This window comes from Schistocerca nitens, chromosome 4 (genome assembly GCF_023898315.1).
Source record: "Schistocerca nitens isolate TAMUIC-IGC-003100 chromosome 4, iqSchNite1.1, whole genome shotgun sequence".
Taxonomy (NCBI): domain Eukaryota; kingdom Metazoa; phylum Arthropoda; class Insecta; order Orthoptera; family Acrididae; genus Schistocerca; species Schistocerca nitens.
The window spans coordinates 32509519-32526309 of NC_064617.1; the positions used below are offsets into that span (position 1 = coordinate 32509519).

At 42.6% G+C, this 16791-nt stretch overlaps 1 protein-coding gene across 1 annotated transcript in view; it reads right to left on the reverse strand.

The window, feature by feature from the left end:
* Window positions 1–16791, reverse strand: part of LOC126251448 (pre-mRNA-splicing factor ATP-dependent RNA helicase PRP16) — a 197771-nt gene that overhangs the window by 117781 nt on the left and 63199 nt on the right. The window contains exon 11 of the mRNA XM_049951876.1: window positions 5385–5531. Within this exon, the coding sequence (XP_049807833.1) occupies window positions 5385–5531 (147 nt within the window). The remainder of the gene's footprint in view (window positions 1–5384; window positions 5532–16791) is intronic.

Genomic DNA, 16791 nt, shown 5'->3' on the forward strand with positions numbered 1-16791 from the left:
CCCACATGTAGAGAGTATGGAACATACCAGTCCTCCAGCAGGTGTCATGGGTTTCTCCAAGTCACAAAACACAACCACAGTCTGGCATTTCTGCACAAAACCATTCATGACATGGGTTGACAAAGTGACGAGATAGTCAACTGTAGAACAGCATGCTCGAAATCCACATTGTGCATTGGTTAGTAAACTGTGAGATTCGAGCCATCGTACCAGCACGGCATGAATCACATGTTCTATCACCATGCAAACACCGCTGGTGAGAGAAATGGGGCAGCTAATAGAAGAAAGGTGTTTATCCTTACAGGGCTTAGGCATGGGGACAATGGCGTCACACCAGCATATGGGAAAAGTGCCATCTGCCCAGATGTGATTGTAGAGTGTGAAGGAGAAAGTGGTTGATCACAACAGAAAGGTGCTGCAACATCTTAACATTGTCCAGCCCTGGGATGGAAGATTGGGATGCAATGAGAACATGATCTGGTTGGCATTGTAGTATTCATGATTCTGAGAGGAGAAGGGTATTGCCTGAGCTGCCTCCACTTGTTTCTGATGGAGGAAGTGGGTGGAGCTCGAAATCTTGACAAAATAATGCTCTAAGGTGTTGGACATAGCAATGGGGTCCACAATGACATCACCTGTTATGGTCATGTGGGAAATTGGGGACTGGACCTCGGTACCAGAGAGCCACCAGAGGTTAGCCTGCATGATGGAAGACGCAATGGAACAGTTTTAAAAGAACTAGTAAATGAAATCCAGCTAGCTTTTTCGCTATCCAGAAGACTACATGATGACATTGCGCACGTAACTTTTTATGACGAATACAGCTCGCCATAATAGGATGTTGGTGAAGAACTTGGAGAGCACGTCTCTGCAACTGAAATGCATCGCCGCACACCTCAATCCACCAAGGGACCACGACACAGTGGCGTAAAGACGAACTGCGAGGAATGGAACGTTCTGCGGTGGTATGGATAACGTTTGTAAGGTTATCTAACTGGGCGCTCACAACTGGGAAAATGTTGTTCAGCGAAGGTCGCCAGGGAAGAGTAATGACTCCAGTTGGCCTTAGAAAGCTGCCAATTGAGTTTACATGTAGGAGGGGAAGGAGTCAGCAAACGGATAGCACATGGGAAGTGGTCACTCGAATACATATCAGAGAGAACGGACCACTTGAGACGACAGGCAAGCTGGGCAGTGCAGAACAAGAAGTCAAAATTGGAATAAGTGTGCATGGAGTCTAAAAGGCATGTGAGTGCTCCAGTGTTAAGGTATATGGGGTTGAGTTGATCGGGGTCAGCCAAGAGGGCACCTCTTGGACAGGTTCAGGAAGAGCCCTAAGAGGATGGTGTGCATCAAAGTCACCTGGCAGAAAAAACGGGTGAGGAAGTTGAACAATAAACTGGAGGAAATCCGCGCTGGTGAGACCAAATGATGGAGGGATGTAGACAGTACAAAGAGAAAAAGTGAAGCGAGGAAGAAAAATGCGGGCTCTAACAGCCTGCAGATGGGTGTTCAGTGAGACGGTTTGACTATGAACATCATCCAGGATGAGCAGGATGACTCCCCCATGAAATGGAATACCATCCTCAGTGGGAAGGTCAAAGTGGACTGGAATGAAATGTGAGAGGTCAAAGCAGTCACGAGGATGCAATTTTGTGTCCTGGAGACGGAAAACAAGTGGACACTATGATTCCAAGAGCAGTCGTAATTTCTTGTTGTCGGATCTAAGCCTGCAAACATTCCACTGGAGGAGATTCATGACAAGGAAGGAAGAAATGAAGGGTTGTTACCTCAGTGACTGCCAAGCGCCATCCTTTGAAGTCTCACTGCTACAGGACGCAGATGCTGGAGGATCCTGTTCCTTGAGATTTACAGAGTAATCGGCATTCTCTCTGGGTGGGCCACCTCACTCCAGGGCAGAAAAATGGCTGGCAGTGCACACCGGCGAAATGGAGGTTACCCGTATGAGGTTATCATGTGGCAGTGCCGTTGAATATGATCTCTGAGTTGGCGAAGGAGAAGACCATTTCTCTTCGTTTGATTTTTCAAATCTCTGTGACTGGTGGATGAAGATTAGATGTTTGTTGGCTGGAGGGACGTAAGATGTCTTTGTGGGAGTGGTCCTTTTGCCCTTTCTGGCCTGCCGGTTATGAAGCATGGGATTTCACCACCGTGGATGAAGATTTTATGGCTTAGTGCACTGCTGGAAGAGGAGGAGATGAGATGTTACCATTATACTGGGCGATATGATAACTGCAGTGCTGAATTTGAGGTTGCAAATCTGCACGGCCATGTCTTTCACGGAGCAAAGTGTAGTAAGAATGGTCCTGTAAGTGCCAGATGGTGAAACACAGGGCTTTTGACTAGCCAACATCTTGTGAGCGACAGCGTAAGCTACTTTTTCCTTCACCCCGATCTCTTGGAGAGTCCACTTATCGAGATACACGGGACAGTCTCGAGATGAGGCACCATAGTCTCTATTACAATTGATACAGCAGGGAGCAGGAGGTGGGCAATAGCCACGTGGGCAGCCCTACCACAAGAAACACATTTGGAGTGTTTCTACAGGACATTTGAGTACTGTTGTAACACCGACACTGGTAGCAACACGTTGGGTTTCTAATGTACGGTCACACGTGATGATTTCACAGCCTGCTTTGATGTAAGCAGTAATTGATTAAAGGTGAGAAAAAGAGTGCGCATAAGAACTAAGGTGGCATCAACCTTTTTCATTACTCGATGCACTGCAGTACGCCCTGATCAGAGGTAAGTTTGGATTTCTCCCTTGGTCAGAACATCAAGCAGCCGAGAGTAAATAACACCAGATGAAGAATTGAGCACTTGATGTGCCTTAACACGAACAGGATAGTCAAGGAGGAGAGAAACTGTAAGCAGTTGTTAGGCTTCAAAATCAGTATTAGTTTCCAAAAGCAAAGATCCATTACACAGATGAAAGCAAGACTTCACAGGGCCAGCAACTGCTTCAATACCTTTCTGAATAATAAATGGATTAACCAGTGGCCGTCTTCAGTACGTGACACAACGAGGAACTGAGGTGTGACAGAGAGAGTCTTTGAATCCTTAGCCTCATTCCGTTTGCATTTAGTGGACAGAGTGTGAGATGAAAGTGACTGGTTCATTGCGAAAAAAACCCATGATTTCCAGTAGCGTACTCCTTCCACTTGGAGGACGGCTCACCCGCCTTAGGTGTCTGTTCACACCTCCTGAACTCCTGACAGAGGGACCAACTGGCAATTTGAGAAGGTCACAGCTCAGGCAAACACTCCTCCCTGGGCCTGGCCTGTACAAGGATACGTGCAAACTCTGCCTGTTCAGCCGGGGCTGGGAATTACACGTTACCCAGGCACCTGTTATGCATCAAATGTGTGGACCGGCCTTCAGGAGCACACAGGGAGCAAGAAGAAACATAGAACAACCTCAAAAACCAAGGCACAGAAAGAGTATGAGATGGAAAACAGAGAAAGAAAGAGAAGACAGGCCAGGGGCTGTTCTGTCAGGCTATTAAAACCTCAGAACACATTCTCAAAAATATCCCAGACAGGGTCCCCAATGGGGGGAAAAGGACAGCAGAAGAATAGAGGCAGCACAGATAGGAAACAGGTGCTGCAAAGGCTGGGGCACCATGGTAGCCAAGCACAAATTCACCAAAGAGTGGTGAGGCCCCTAGGGGGTAATCGGGGCAGTGTGTTAGATCCGCTGCTATTCAAGATATACACCAATGACTAGCCAACACATGTCACTAGCAGGCAGTTTATGTATGCTAATGACATGGCTGTAGTTGTCTGAGGGGAGCCCCTTCGAGGAAGTGGAGGAGAAATTAACTAGCAGCCCTGAAATACTGGGGGATTATCATCAACAAAACCATCTGAAACCAAACCAATCAAAGATGCAAGTTTGCAGTTTCCACCTGAGGAACAAGGAAGCTGAAGAAAAATTATATATGCACTGGAAAGGACAAGAGTTAGAGCACTGCAACACTCCCAAATACTTAGGCATGTATTTGGGCAGAACTCTGACATTTAAACAGTAGTGTTCAGACACTAAGCAAAAGTTCAGTGCTAGGAACAGTATCATTTGTGACCTTACCAACAAAAACTGGGGTGCTGACTCCACAAGTGCTTCAATCAACAAATGAGTCATCCCGCATCATATCAGGATGTTTGATGCCAATACCAATGCTCTCATAGGCACAGCTCCCCCCGGTATATGGAGGCAAGTAGCTGCCGAGGTGGAGAGGGAGAGAAATTTGACAGATAATCGTCACCCTCTACACAGGCACCGACAACAGTCCAGGCAGCTTCACTCAAGAAATAGCTTTCATCAGAAATTAGAGCCAATCACCGTCACTGACAAAAGACAGGAGACTTCAGCTATCCTATGCTGCAGCTGAAGGAAGAACTTGCGGCTGGAAGTAACAAATCCATCACAACCAGGAAGGCTCTCAACAGGCTGAGGAATAGGACTGCCCAATAGGACTACTTCGATGGAGAACCACTATGTGACTGTGGGAATGCCCACACGGATGACCACCAACTGGTGTGCCCAAACCTGATCATGAGCTGTATGCGACTAGATTTACAGGTAGCTAATTACAAGTTGATCTGTATATCTGATTATTGGGCAAAATATAAAACTTAAATTTTCTCATTGTTGGCTTATACTAGATTTTAATGTACGGTAATCTGGACACAGAAACTATGATGATATTATAAACATTTTTGCTGCAAAAAAGCTCAGAAAGTGAAATTGTAAATTTATTATTTATAAAATGAATAATTATTTTTTTGTCTTTTTTAAACTGTTTGTTCATCTGTTTTGCAACTGACCTTAACTCAATCAATAAAATAAGTCAAAGTTATGAGATGGTGATATTTATTTCACAACACATTACCTAAATTACTTCAATAAAACTTTATTTTTATGGGTAGGGGTTATAGAAAGATTGGAAAATTTAAGCTTGCCCACCTTGGCAAAAATCCTAGTTCCAGCCCTGCATTTTGCCATCCTTTTCTGTCTATCGCTATTCCTCCTGCTTCAGTTCAGCAACATTTTCGAATAATTTTTGTTTTGGCGTTATTCTCATCATACAATTGCTCCAATTTCTATATCAAATATGAACTAATCACTCTAACTACTGCAACAAACATGGCATTTTGTAACACACTTATCAGATTCAATGAGAGTTACTTTATTCAAATTATTGCTAACTAATTTAAATTTACATTACCTTCTCTCTAATTTTGTATGGAATGGATTGGAAAGGTCACCATGGAGTCATTACGTACCAACACATGACATATACTGATCTCAGGATGAAAGTACATAAACTGGTAATTTCAGAAACGAAAATTTTGCGCACTTACCTCACGTAAGAGACCAAACAACACATCTGTGCTGAGAGAGCGTTCATGTGCTTCATCCATTATAATTGCACTGTAGTTGTCTAGATCTGACTCCCGGAGAGACTCTCGCAACAGTATACCGTCTGTCATGTATTTTATAATAGTTTTCTGGAACAACAAAAAACAAATTTATGAAGCCACAAATATGAAATTTAATTTTTTTTTCATTGTATAGTAAATATTGCTATCTACATATGAAGCAAAAATTCAGTCTCACTCCATAAATCAAGCATGTAGCTAATTGCAGATAGGTGAGCTTTAGCTTCAAAAAGGGAGCAGCAGTTATCTGCATGGATATACCAGTGAATTGGCCAACAGAGCAATTGTATGTCACTAATTTATTTCAATACATATTCAAGAGCAACTGAATTAGAGATATGTACCTAACAGAGTGAAGCACCACCCACTTTGAACCCTGATAGTGCTGTCGGCTGGATTCTATTCAAGACATCAAAAGTACTGGAGAGCCTTGGTAATTAATGATTACTCAATCACCACTCACCAACTCAGAAAATTCACTGTCACTGGGTCCTAAGTGCACTTCATCTTACTCAGTGGCATCACAGATGTGCTAAATAAGATTGAGGTGAGGTGACTTAGGGGTCAGACATGCACTCTCATGCCTAGTACATATCGCTCAAACCATTCTGATGAAATTTTGAAGTTGCTGACTGGTGCACTGTCGTGCTGAAGGTTCAGTTCACTTAAGGGTATTGCAGCCAAACAACTGGATACCCATGATGCAAGCAGGATGTTTAACCTCATATGGTTTTCAACATACTCACATGCAATTACTGTCAGCCACTGAAATGAGTATCCATCTCTTAAAATGACCATTTTTCAGACAGTGGAAAATCAAGCACTGAATACTGATAAATTAATGAAAACGGTAAATTGCTGCTCACCATATAGATGAGATGTTGAGTCACCAAAAGGCACAACAAAAAGACTGCTATACATTTAAGATTTCAGCCAAAAGGCTTTCTTTTAAGCATAACTCACACACACACACACACATGACCACTGTCTGTGGCCACCAAGGCCAGATTCATTTTTTTGTTATCTGAGCCTTCAATAGCAGTGTTCTTGTGCACGTAATTGTCTGTGCCATAAGTAATGGCACACACATGTGGAACAGTATCTTATACTACTTACAGAATGGATGTAATTATTGGTGGTGCAGCTGTCCATAATTTTTATTGTCTAGTATTAAACTACTGAATGATTTGCTGCATTATGACTTGTGCATATGAATAGTCGTCAACAACAACAACAACAACAACAACAATCATTTACACATTGTCACCGATGGCAGCAGATTTGGGTAGTTGCAGTTTTCCTTGAACTGAGGCACAAACACAGTCTGATGATATCCCAGTCATATGAAACACACTGAACACTTCATCTCAGACTCAGGGGCCTCTTTCTTCAACAGATCAGCTATCTCTGACTCTGCTGCTCATAAGTGTAGGCATGATCTGTGCTATAAACAACTTTCTATCATTGTTGGCTGCATTTGTATCAATGTTTACTGATTACACTCACACATATAAAAGTTCTGTTTACAGAAATACTCAAAATAGTTTCAGTGGAATTGTTTGACAAAATGCAGTGGTTCTTTTTGGAACATTTAAAATTATTTTAAAATCTTTTGTCTGCAACTTTAAAATTTAGAGTACGACAATTCAAATACGTTTGAATCAACAAAAAATTCAAGTATTAATAGTCTGACTGAAGCTTCACATATTGAGAAAATGGGAGGAGCCATCTATATTTAACTTCAAAAAATCTTTTCTAATCATGATTGCATTAATTTATATTTATTACAGACGACCAGTTTCATCAGTTGAAACTGTCATCTTATGATCTTCAATAAACACGATTTATAACCAAGAATTTTTTGAAGATCAGATGATGACAGTTTCAACTGTCGAAATTGATTGTCAAAAACAAATATTAATAAATAACATTCTGAATACAAATGAAATATCTGTACCTTTTTCAATCATTTCAAAGATTAATAAATCCCCAATGAAAATTGAACTTACAATTTCAAACCAAAGCAAAGAATGGACAAATAATGTTTAATAAGAAGATCGTTGATAAGCAGATACTATTGTGCTTATTCCCCCATTGGAACTTCCTCCTGAAAAGTGCATTCTTGTTGTGATGTTTAAAGCTTTCCCGGCGTACTGATTGTTCCATAAAAACATGGGAGAACTGCCGGATATCAGAAACGTCCTGCCACAATATTTGGGCGCAGAGTCTTACGGCCATCTTCAGGTGAGAGCCACTGTAGTAGTACTGGCAAGTACGCACTGAGCTCCACTATCTAAAGCCGTACTGACGTGACATTGCGCATGCGCTGCTCAGCCTCAGCGTGCGCGTTCATAACGGCTCCGTGCGCTGCGCCTCGCGCCCTCCACTGTGAAAGCCTGGCGTATCGGTGTCAGGTCGATCTCCATCTTTACGCAGATAACTACGTCGACTACGAAGTTCCTCTATAACAGGATTCCAAGCACAGTTTAGCTGATAACCGTTATCTCGATTGATGAGAGTCTCGTTGTCAGACAATCTTATTTCCACAGATTCATTGATAATCGAGCTCAAAAAGTTTGATGTATGGGCAAATTTTTGTGTCGTCGTAATTCAAATAAGACTGTCTGACAACGTTGTAATTCCATGAATTACAACGACACAAAAATTTTGGCCCATACATCCTCCTCCTTCCACCAGTTAAGTGCAATGACAGGTATACAGATTCTGTAACATAAAGAACTTGTGTTATGAAGCATTGATTATAAAGAACAATGCTCTTCTTGTTTAAAAGGGGTGGGGGTGTTCTGCATAGTTAAAATACCTTTACTGCTAGACTGATCTGAGGTCACACATATTGAGTTTGTAGCATGTGTAAAGGCGACTACAGGCCAGATTTATGGAAGCAAGTTGAACTGTACCACATGACTTGCAACCAGTCACTTTATTCTCTTTGTTCTGTGCAGATCCTGTTGTGTTCTTGATGTTTACAGTTCATTTCAGTTATAGTGGTCAGTGCATACAGATTATTTTTTTCTCATAGTGTTTGCCATGAGTGATAAGAAGCAATCACACCAAGTACCACACAAACAAGCTAGAGGAATAATGATCTGTGTGGACCAGTGTTTTAAAACAATAGTTTTCTGCCAAATCAGAGATGGCACAAGGTGTGTGTCACGCAGTTGCCAAGTATCAGCTGCACATGGAAGTAGACTGTGGGGCTGGTCTCAGGACTTAACAGGGAATATCCAGTGAATAGAATGTATCTACTCAAAACTAAATCTCAGCTGCTTTCAAGCCATGAGGCAAGTACCAAAACTGGAAAAAGATGTGTGTGATATCGACAATTTCACAAACAATGTTTTGTAGTGTATAATATGTATGCCAAAGGTGAATATCTTACAGCAGAAAAATCAGTTTTGCACATGAAAGAAGCTATAAAATGAGTGTGGGAATGGTGAACACAAAGTTCTGTTTGCCAAAAGTAATAAGCCTTACAGAGTTTCGTGTCACAGCAGCAGAAACTGGCATTACTCCACACTGTACACTAATTTTTAAGGTGTCAAAGGCTAAGAATTCTGAATATTACTATTCTGACATGCTGTACAGTGTCTTTAACAGTGGTTTAGACAACAAATGTTGTCTTGTGTTATTATTATGGACAAAGCTAGCATCCCCTATGTGCAAGTTAACAAAGCTCTAATTACGAATACTAAAAAGGCAGATAATATTTCGTGGTTAACCTCTAATGGAATACATCAGAGTTTGGCACAGACCATAGCAGAATTGGTGATTCTTGTCAATTGCACACAAGCCTGCCTAGTGAATTTATGAGACAGGCAAATTTGCCAAGAAAAACACTACATTCAGAATTGCCGATGTTGAGAGATTTAAAAATGAGGCAATACAAAGGATCTCAACACTTGTACGAGCTGCTTGCATAAGACACAGAGAATAAGCTCATATTTTTTTCAGTCAGAAAATGCCTTAAATATACTTTATCATTGTGAATACCCAATGTAAGCAATGGAAAAAAGTCATATGATTGATGAAGAGGATCACTATTGCTACAAAGATGAAACATTATATATTTACAGTATTTAAAGAAAGAAGCTGCATTATTATTATTGACAATATAGTTGCGTGTACCTCTTACTCTCTCACTAAATAATCACATTACAGAGAATGGACTTCACTGTGGGACACTGTGTATGCCACCACGTATTCAGCTATCGGATTGTGTGAGCTGACAGAAACTGTTATATCCTAGCCAGTAATGCCACCCGAGACCGCTGCCAAAAGGTTGGCAGCATCAAAGTCCGGACGCCGTCCGCATAAGCAGCGCCAGCGAGACAGGAAATCGCCGCAAGTCTGCGCGCGCCACCGCTGGCTTCTGGCTTCTTAAGCGCTGCGGTCGCGAGCGCTAGGACAGTTCTGTATTCGCCGCTCAGTTGTATACTCGCCACCGAATTGTGTACTTGCTAGTCATTTGTGTGTTCATCGCAGCAGAGTTGTTGTTTGTCGTCAGCCGACGCTGACCTAGCCGCTCTGACTCGAACTAGACAGATTTCTGTAGACACGGAGTTCACTACTGTGTTCCTGTATCTTCGTTAATAAAGATAAGTACCGACTTTTATTTAATCAGAGTGTTTGGGTTTTCATCTTTCTGTTCACTGTTCCAGCGGACCGGTCGGCCCGCTAATAAAAGTGTGGCGGTGACTTCGTAAGCCGTTTCGTATTGTTTGTCGCTACGAACGCCGCCACAAAAGAAACAAATCAGCAACGTTGCATCATATTTTCTGCCTCTCTGCACAGAATATGCTCTTCACCCACCTTCGTAGATTCTCCAGGCTCTTTAGGATTCTTCTACTGTCCAACAAAATTTTCTCAGTAAATGTAACAATATTATGAAAAGGATAGTTGCAACTCACCATATAGTGGAGATTCTGAGTCACAGATGGGCACAAGGGCGCACACACACAAACACAAACACACACACACACACACACACACACACACACACACACACACACACACACACAGAGCTTCTCGCACACACATGACCACAGCCTCAAAAAAAGGCCTTGTTGGCCAAAAGCTCATTTTGTGACAGTCTTTTTGTTGTGCCTATCTGTGACTCAGCTATATGGTGAGTAGCAACTATCCTTTTCATAATATTGTTACATTCTGTCCAGGATTTCCCACTGTTTGATACTCGCAGTAAATGATTCATTGAATTTCTGTAGACACAGTGGTGGGAAGGACTCCAGAAACGTTTTCAGTTTTATGGCTGACTTGCGCCTGAAGATTGGAACAGAGCAAGCTTTATTCATGGACTACCAATTTGCTCTTCCCCCATGAACCATGGACCTTGCCGTTGGTGGGGAGGCTTGCGTGCCTCAGCGATACAGATGGCCGTACCGTAGGTACAACCACAACGGAGGGGTATCTGTTGAGAGGCCAGACAAACATGTGGTTCCTGAAGAGGGGCAGCAGCCTTTTCAGTAGTTGCAGGGGCAACAGTCTGGATGATTGACTGATCTGGCCTTGTAACATTAACCAAAACGGCCTTGCTGTGCTGGTACTGTGAACGGCTGAAAGCAAGGGGAAACTACAGCCGTAATTTTTCCCGAGGACATGCAGCTTTACTGTATGATTAAATGATGATGGCGTCCTCTTGGGTAAAATATTCCGGAAGTAAAATAGTCCCCCATTCGGATCTGCGGGTGGGGACTACTCAGAAAGAAAACAGGCATTCTACAGATCGCAGCGTGGAATGTCAGATCCCTTAATCGGGCAGGTAGGTTAGAAAATTTAAAAAGGGAAATGTATAGGTTAAAGTTAGATACAGTGGGAATTAGTGAAGTTCGGTGGCAGGAGGAACAAGACTTTTGGTCAGGTGATTACAGGGTTATAAATACAAAATCAAATAGGGGTAATGCAGGAGTAGGTTTAATAATGAATAAAAAAAATAGGAGTGCGGGTTAGCTACTACAAACAGCATAGTGAACACATTATTGTGGCCAAGATAGACACAAAGCCCATGCCTACTACAGTAGTACAAGTTTATATGCCAACTAGCTCTGCAGATGATGAAGAAATTGATGAAATGTATGACGAGATAAAAGAAATTATTCAGGTAGTGAAGGGAGACGAAAATTTAATAGTCATGGGTGATTGGAATTTGTCAGTAGGAAAAGGGAGAGAAGGAAACATAGTAGGTGAATATGGATTGGGGGGAAGAAATGAAAGAGGAAGCCGTCTAGTAGAATCTTGCTCAGAGCATAAATTAATCATAGCTAACACTTGGTTTAAGAATCATAAAAGAAGGTTGTATACCTGGAAGATTCCTGGAGATACTAAAAGGTATCAGATAGATTATATAATGGTAAGACAGAGATCAGGTTTTAAATTGTAAGACATTTCCAGGGGCAGATGTGGATTCTGACCACAATCTATTGGTTATGAACTGCAGATTGAAACAAGCAGTAAAGGAAACAAAAGAAAAATTTGGAGTAGGTATTAAAATTCATAGAGAAGAAGTAAAAACTTTGAGGTTCGCCGATGCTGGACGTGCAGACCGCGTGAGACGACGCTTCATCCAGTCCCAAACATGCTCAATGGGGGACAGATCCGGAGATCTTGCTGGCCAGGGTAGTTGACTTACACCTTCTAGAGCACGTTGGGTGGCACGGGATACATGCGGACGTGCATTGTCCTGTTGGAACAGCAAGTTCCCTTGCCGGTCTAGGAATGGTAGAACGATGGGTTCGATGACGGTTTGGATGTACCGTGCACTATTCAGTGTCCCCTCGACGATCACCAGTGGTGTACGGCCAGTGTAGGAGATCGCTCCCCACACCATGATGCCGGGTGTTGGCCCTGTGTGCCTCGGTCGTATGCAGTCCTGATTGTGGCGCTCACCTGCACGGCGCCAAACACGCATACGACCATCATTGGCACCAAGGCAGAAGCGACTCTCATCGCTGAAGACGACACGTCTCCATTCGTCCCTCCATTCACGCCTGTCGCGACACCACTGGAGGCGGGCTGCACGATGTTGGGGCGTGAGCGGAAGACGGCCTAACGGTGTGCGGGACCGTAGCCCAGCTTCATGGAGACAGTTGCGAATGGTCCTCGCCGATACCCCAGGAGCAACAGTGTCCCTAATTTGCTGGGAAGTGGCGGTGCGGTCCCCTACGGCACTGCGTAGGATCCTACGGTCTTGGCGTGCATCCGTGCGTCGCTACGGTCCGGTCCCAGGTCGACGGGCACGTGCACCTTCCGCCGACCACTGGCGACAACATCGATGTACTGTGGAGACCTCACGCCCCACGTGTTGAGGAATTCAGCGGTACGTCCACCCGGCCTCCCGCATGCCCACTATACGCCCTCGCTCAAAGTCCGTCAACTGCACATACGGTTCACGTCCACGCTGTCGCGGCATGCTACCAGTATTAAAGACTGCGATGGAGCTCCGTATGCCACGGCAAACTGGCTGACACTGACAGCGGCGGTGCACAAATGCTGCGCAGCTAGCTCCATTCGACGGCCAACACCGCGGTTCCTGGTGTGTCCGCTGTGCCGTGCGTGTGATCATTGTTTGTACAGCCCTCTCGCAGTGTCCGGAGCAAGTATGGTGGGTCTGACACACCGGTGTCAATGTGTTCTTTTTTCCATTTCCAGGAGTGTACAAGGAGCAAAAGGCTATTTACAATTTGTACAGAAACCAGATGGCAGTTATAAGAGTCGAGGGGCATGAAAGGGAAGCAGTGGTTGGGAAAGGAGTGAGACAGGGTTGTAGCCTCTTCCCGATGTTATTCAATCTGTATATTGAGCAAGCAGTAAAGGAAACAAAAGAAAAATTTGGAGTAGGTATTAAAATTCATAGAGAAGAAGTAAAAACTTTGAGGTTCGCCGATGACATTGTAATTCTGTCCGAGACAGCAAAGGACTTGGAAGAGCAGTTGAACGGAATGGACAGTGTCTTGAAAGGAGAATATAAGATGAACATCAACAAAAGCAAAACGAGGATAATGGAATGTAGTCAAATTAAATCGGGTGATGCTGAGGGGATTAGATTAGGAAATGAGACACTTAAAGTAGTAAAGGAGTTTTGCTATATAGGGAGTAAAATAACTGATGATGGTCGAAGTAGGGAGGATATAAAATGTAGACTGGCAATGGCAAGGAAATCGTTTCTGAAGAAGAGAAATTTGTTAACATCTAGTATAGATTTAAGTATCAGGAAGTCGTTTCTGAAAGTATTTGTATGGTGTGTAGCCATGTATGGAAGTGAAACATGGACGATAACCAGTTTGGACAAGAAGAGAATAGAAGCTTTCGAAATGTGGTGCTACAAAAGAATGCTGAAGATAAGGTGGGTAGATCACGTAACTAATGAGGAGGTATTGAATAGGATTGGGGAGAAGAGAAGTTTGTGGCACAACTTGACTAGAAGAAGGGATCGGTTGGTAGGACATGTTTTGAGGCATCAAGGGATCACAAATTTAGCATTGGAGGGCAGCGTGGAGGGTAAAAATCGTAGAGGGAGACCAAGAGATGAATACACTAAGCAGATTCAGAAGGATGTAGGTTGCAGTAGGTACTGGGAGATGAAGAAGCTTGCACAGGATAGAGTAGCATGGAGAGCTGCATCAAACCAGTCTCAGGACTGAAGACCACAACAACAACAACAACCAATTTGCTGGACCTATCAAGATCACAGGAGATGCTCAAGTTTTATTTCACTATAATTTACCATCCTTTTTACGGACAAAATATTTCTTCAGGCATAAGAAATGTCTAACACAATACAGACTTTTCTCTAAATTGGCAGCTGCAGTGAATCATACAATCTGCTCTCTCCTTTTTCCCATCAAGGAGCAGCTGCAATGTCGAAATTATACATCATAAAGCCCCTAAAATCAATTTGTCCTCTGAATCTGCACATGACTGCCAAAACATGAATCACTTGGCACTTAGCCCCTTGTTAATCAAGTCATCCTATCAGGGCACAAAAAAAGTGAACTAATCTTCACCCTAGTTTATAATTTTTTTACCCTCTTTAAAATATTTACACTACCTAAGATGAACCATGCTCCTTGCCATTGGTGAGGAGGCTTGCGTGCCTCAACGATACACATAGCCGTACCATATGTGCAACCACAACGGAGAGGTATCTGTTGAGAGGCCTGACAACGTGTGGTTCCTGAAGAGGGGCAGCAGCCTTTTCAGTACTTGCAGGGGCAACAGTCTGGATGATTGACTGATCTGGCCTTGTAACACTAATCAAAATGGCCTTGCTGTGCTGGTACTGCGAATGGCTGAAAGCAAAGGGAAACTACAGCCGTAATTTTTCCCGAGGGCATGCAGTTTTACTGTATGATTAAATGGTGATGGCGTCCTCTTGGGTAAAATATTCCGGACTACTCAATAGGACGTCGTTATCAGGAGAAAGAAAACTGGTGTTCTAGGGATCGGAGTGTGGAATGTCAGATCCCTTAATCGGGCAGGTAGGTTAGAAAATTTAAAAAGTGAAATGGATGGGTTAAAGTTAGATATAGAGGAAATTAGTGAAGTTCGGTGGCAGGAGGAACAAGACTTCTGGTCAGGTGAATACAGGGTTATAAATACAAAATCAAATAGCGGTAATGCAGGAGTAGGTTTAATAATGAATAAAAAAAATAGGAGTGCGGGTAACTACTACAAACAGCATAGTGAATGCATTATTGTGGCCAAGATAGACACAAAGCCCATGCCTACTACAGTAGTACAAGTTTATATGCCAACTAGCTCTGCAGATGATGAAGAAATTGATGAAATGTATGATGAGACAAAAGAAATTATTCAGGTAGTGAAAGGAGACAAAAATTTAATAGTCACAGGTGAGTGGAATTAGATAGTAGAAAAAGGGAGAGAAGGAAACATAGTAGGTGAATGTGGATTGGGGGTAAGAAATGAAAGAGGAAGCCGCCTGGTAGAATTTTGCACAGAGCATAACTTAATCATAGCTAACACTTGGTTCAAGAATCATAAAAGAAGGTTGTATACATGGAAGAAGCCTGGAGATACTAGAAGGTCTCAGATAGATTATATAATAGTAAGACAGAGATTTAGGAACCAGGTTTTAAATTGTAAGACATTTCCAGGGCCAGATGTGGACTCTGACCACAATCTATTGGTTATGAACTGTAGATTAAAACTGAAAAACTGCAAAAAGGTGGGAAATTGAAGAGATGGGATCTGGATAAACTGAAAGAACCAGAGGTTGTAGAGAGCTTCAGGGAGAGCATTAGTGAAAGACTGACAAGAATGGGGGAAAGAAATACAGTAGAAGAAGAATGGGTATCTTTGAGAGATGAAATAGTGAAGGTAGCAGAGGATAAAGTAGGTAAAAAGGTGAGGGCTAATAGAAATCCTTGGGTAACAGAAGAGACACTGAATTTAATTGATGAAAGGATAAAATACAAAAATGCAGTAAATGAAGCATGCAAAAAGAGTACAAACGTCTCAAAAATGAGATCGACAGGAAGTGCAAAATGGCTAAGCAGGGATGGCTAGAGAACAAATGTAAGGATGTAGAGGCACATACCACTAAGGGTAAGATAGATACTGCCTACAGGAGAATTAAAGAGACCTTTGCAGAAAAGAGGACGGCTTGCATGAATATCAAGAGCACAGATGGAAACCCATTACTAAGCAAAGAAGGGAAAGTAGAAAGCAGAAAGGTGGAAGGAGTATATAGAGGGTCTATACAAGGGTAATGTTCTTGATGACAATATTATGGAAAAGGAAGAGGATGTAGATGAAGATGAAATGGGAGATACGATACTGTGTGAAGAGTTTGAAAGAGCACTGAAAGACCTGAGTCGAAACAAGGCCCCAGAAGTAGACAACATTCCATTAGAACTACTGATAGCCTTGGGAGAGCCAGCCCAGAAAAAACTCTACCATCTGGTGAGCAAGGTGTATGAGACAGGCAAAATACCCTCAGACTTCAAGGAGAATATAATAATTCCAATCCCAAAGAAAACAGGAGTTGACAGATGTGAAAATACTGAACTATCTGTTTAATAAGTCACAGCTGCAAAATACTAACGCAAATTCTTTACAGACGAATGGAAAAACTGGTAGAAGCTGACCTCGGTGAAGATCAGTTTGGATTCCGTAGAAATGTTGGACACACGAGGCAATACTGACTCTACAACTTATCTTAGAAAATAGAATAAGGAAAGGCAAACCTACATTTCTAGCATTTGTAGACTTAGAGAAAGCTTTTGACAATGTTGACTGGAATACTCTCTTTCAAATTCTAAAAATACAGGGAGTG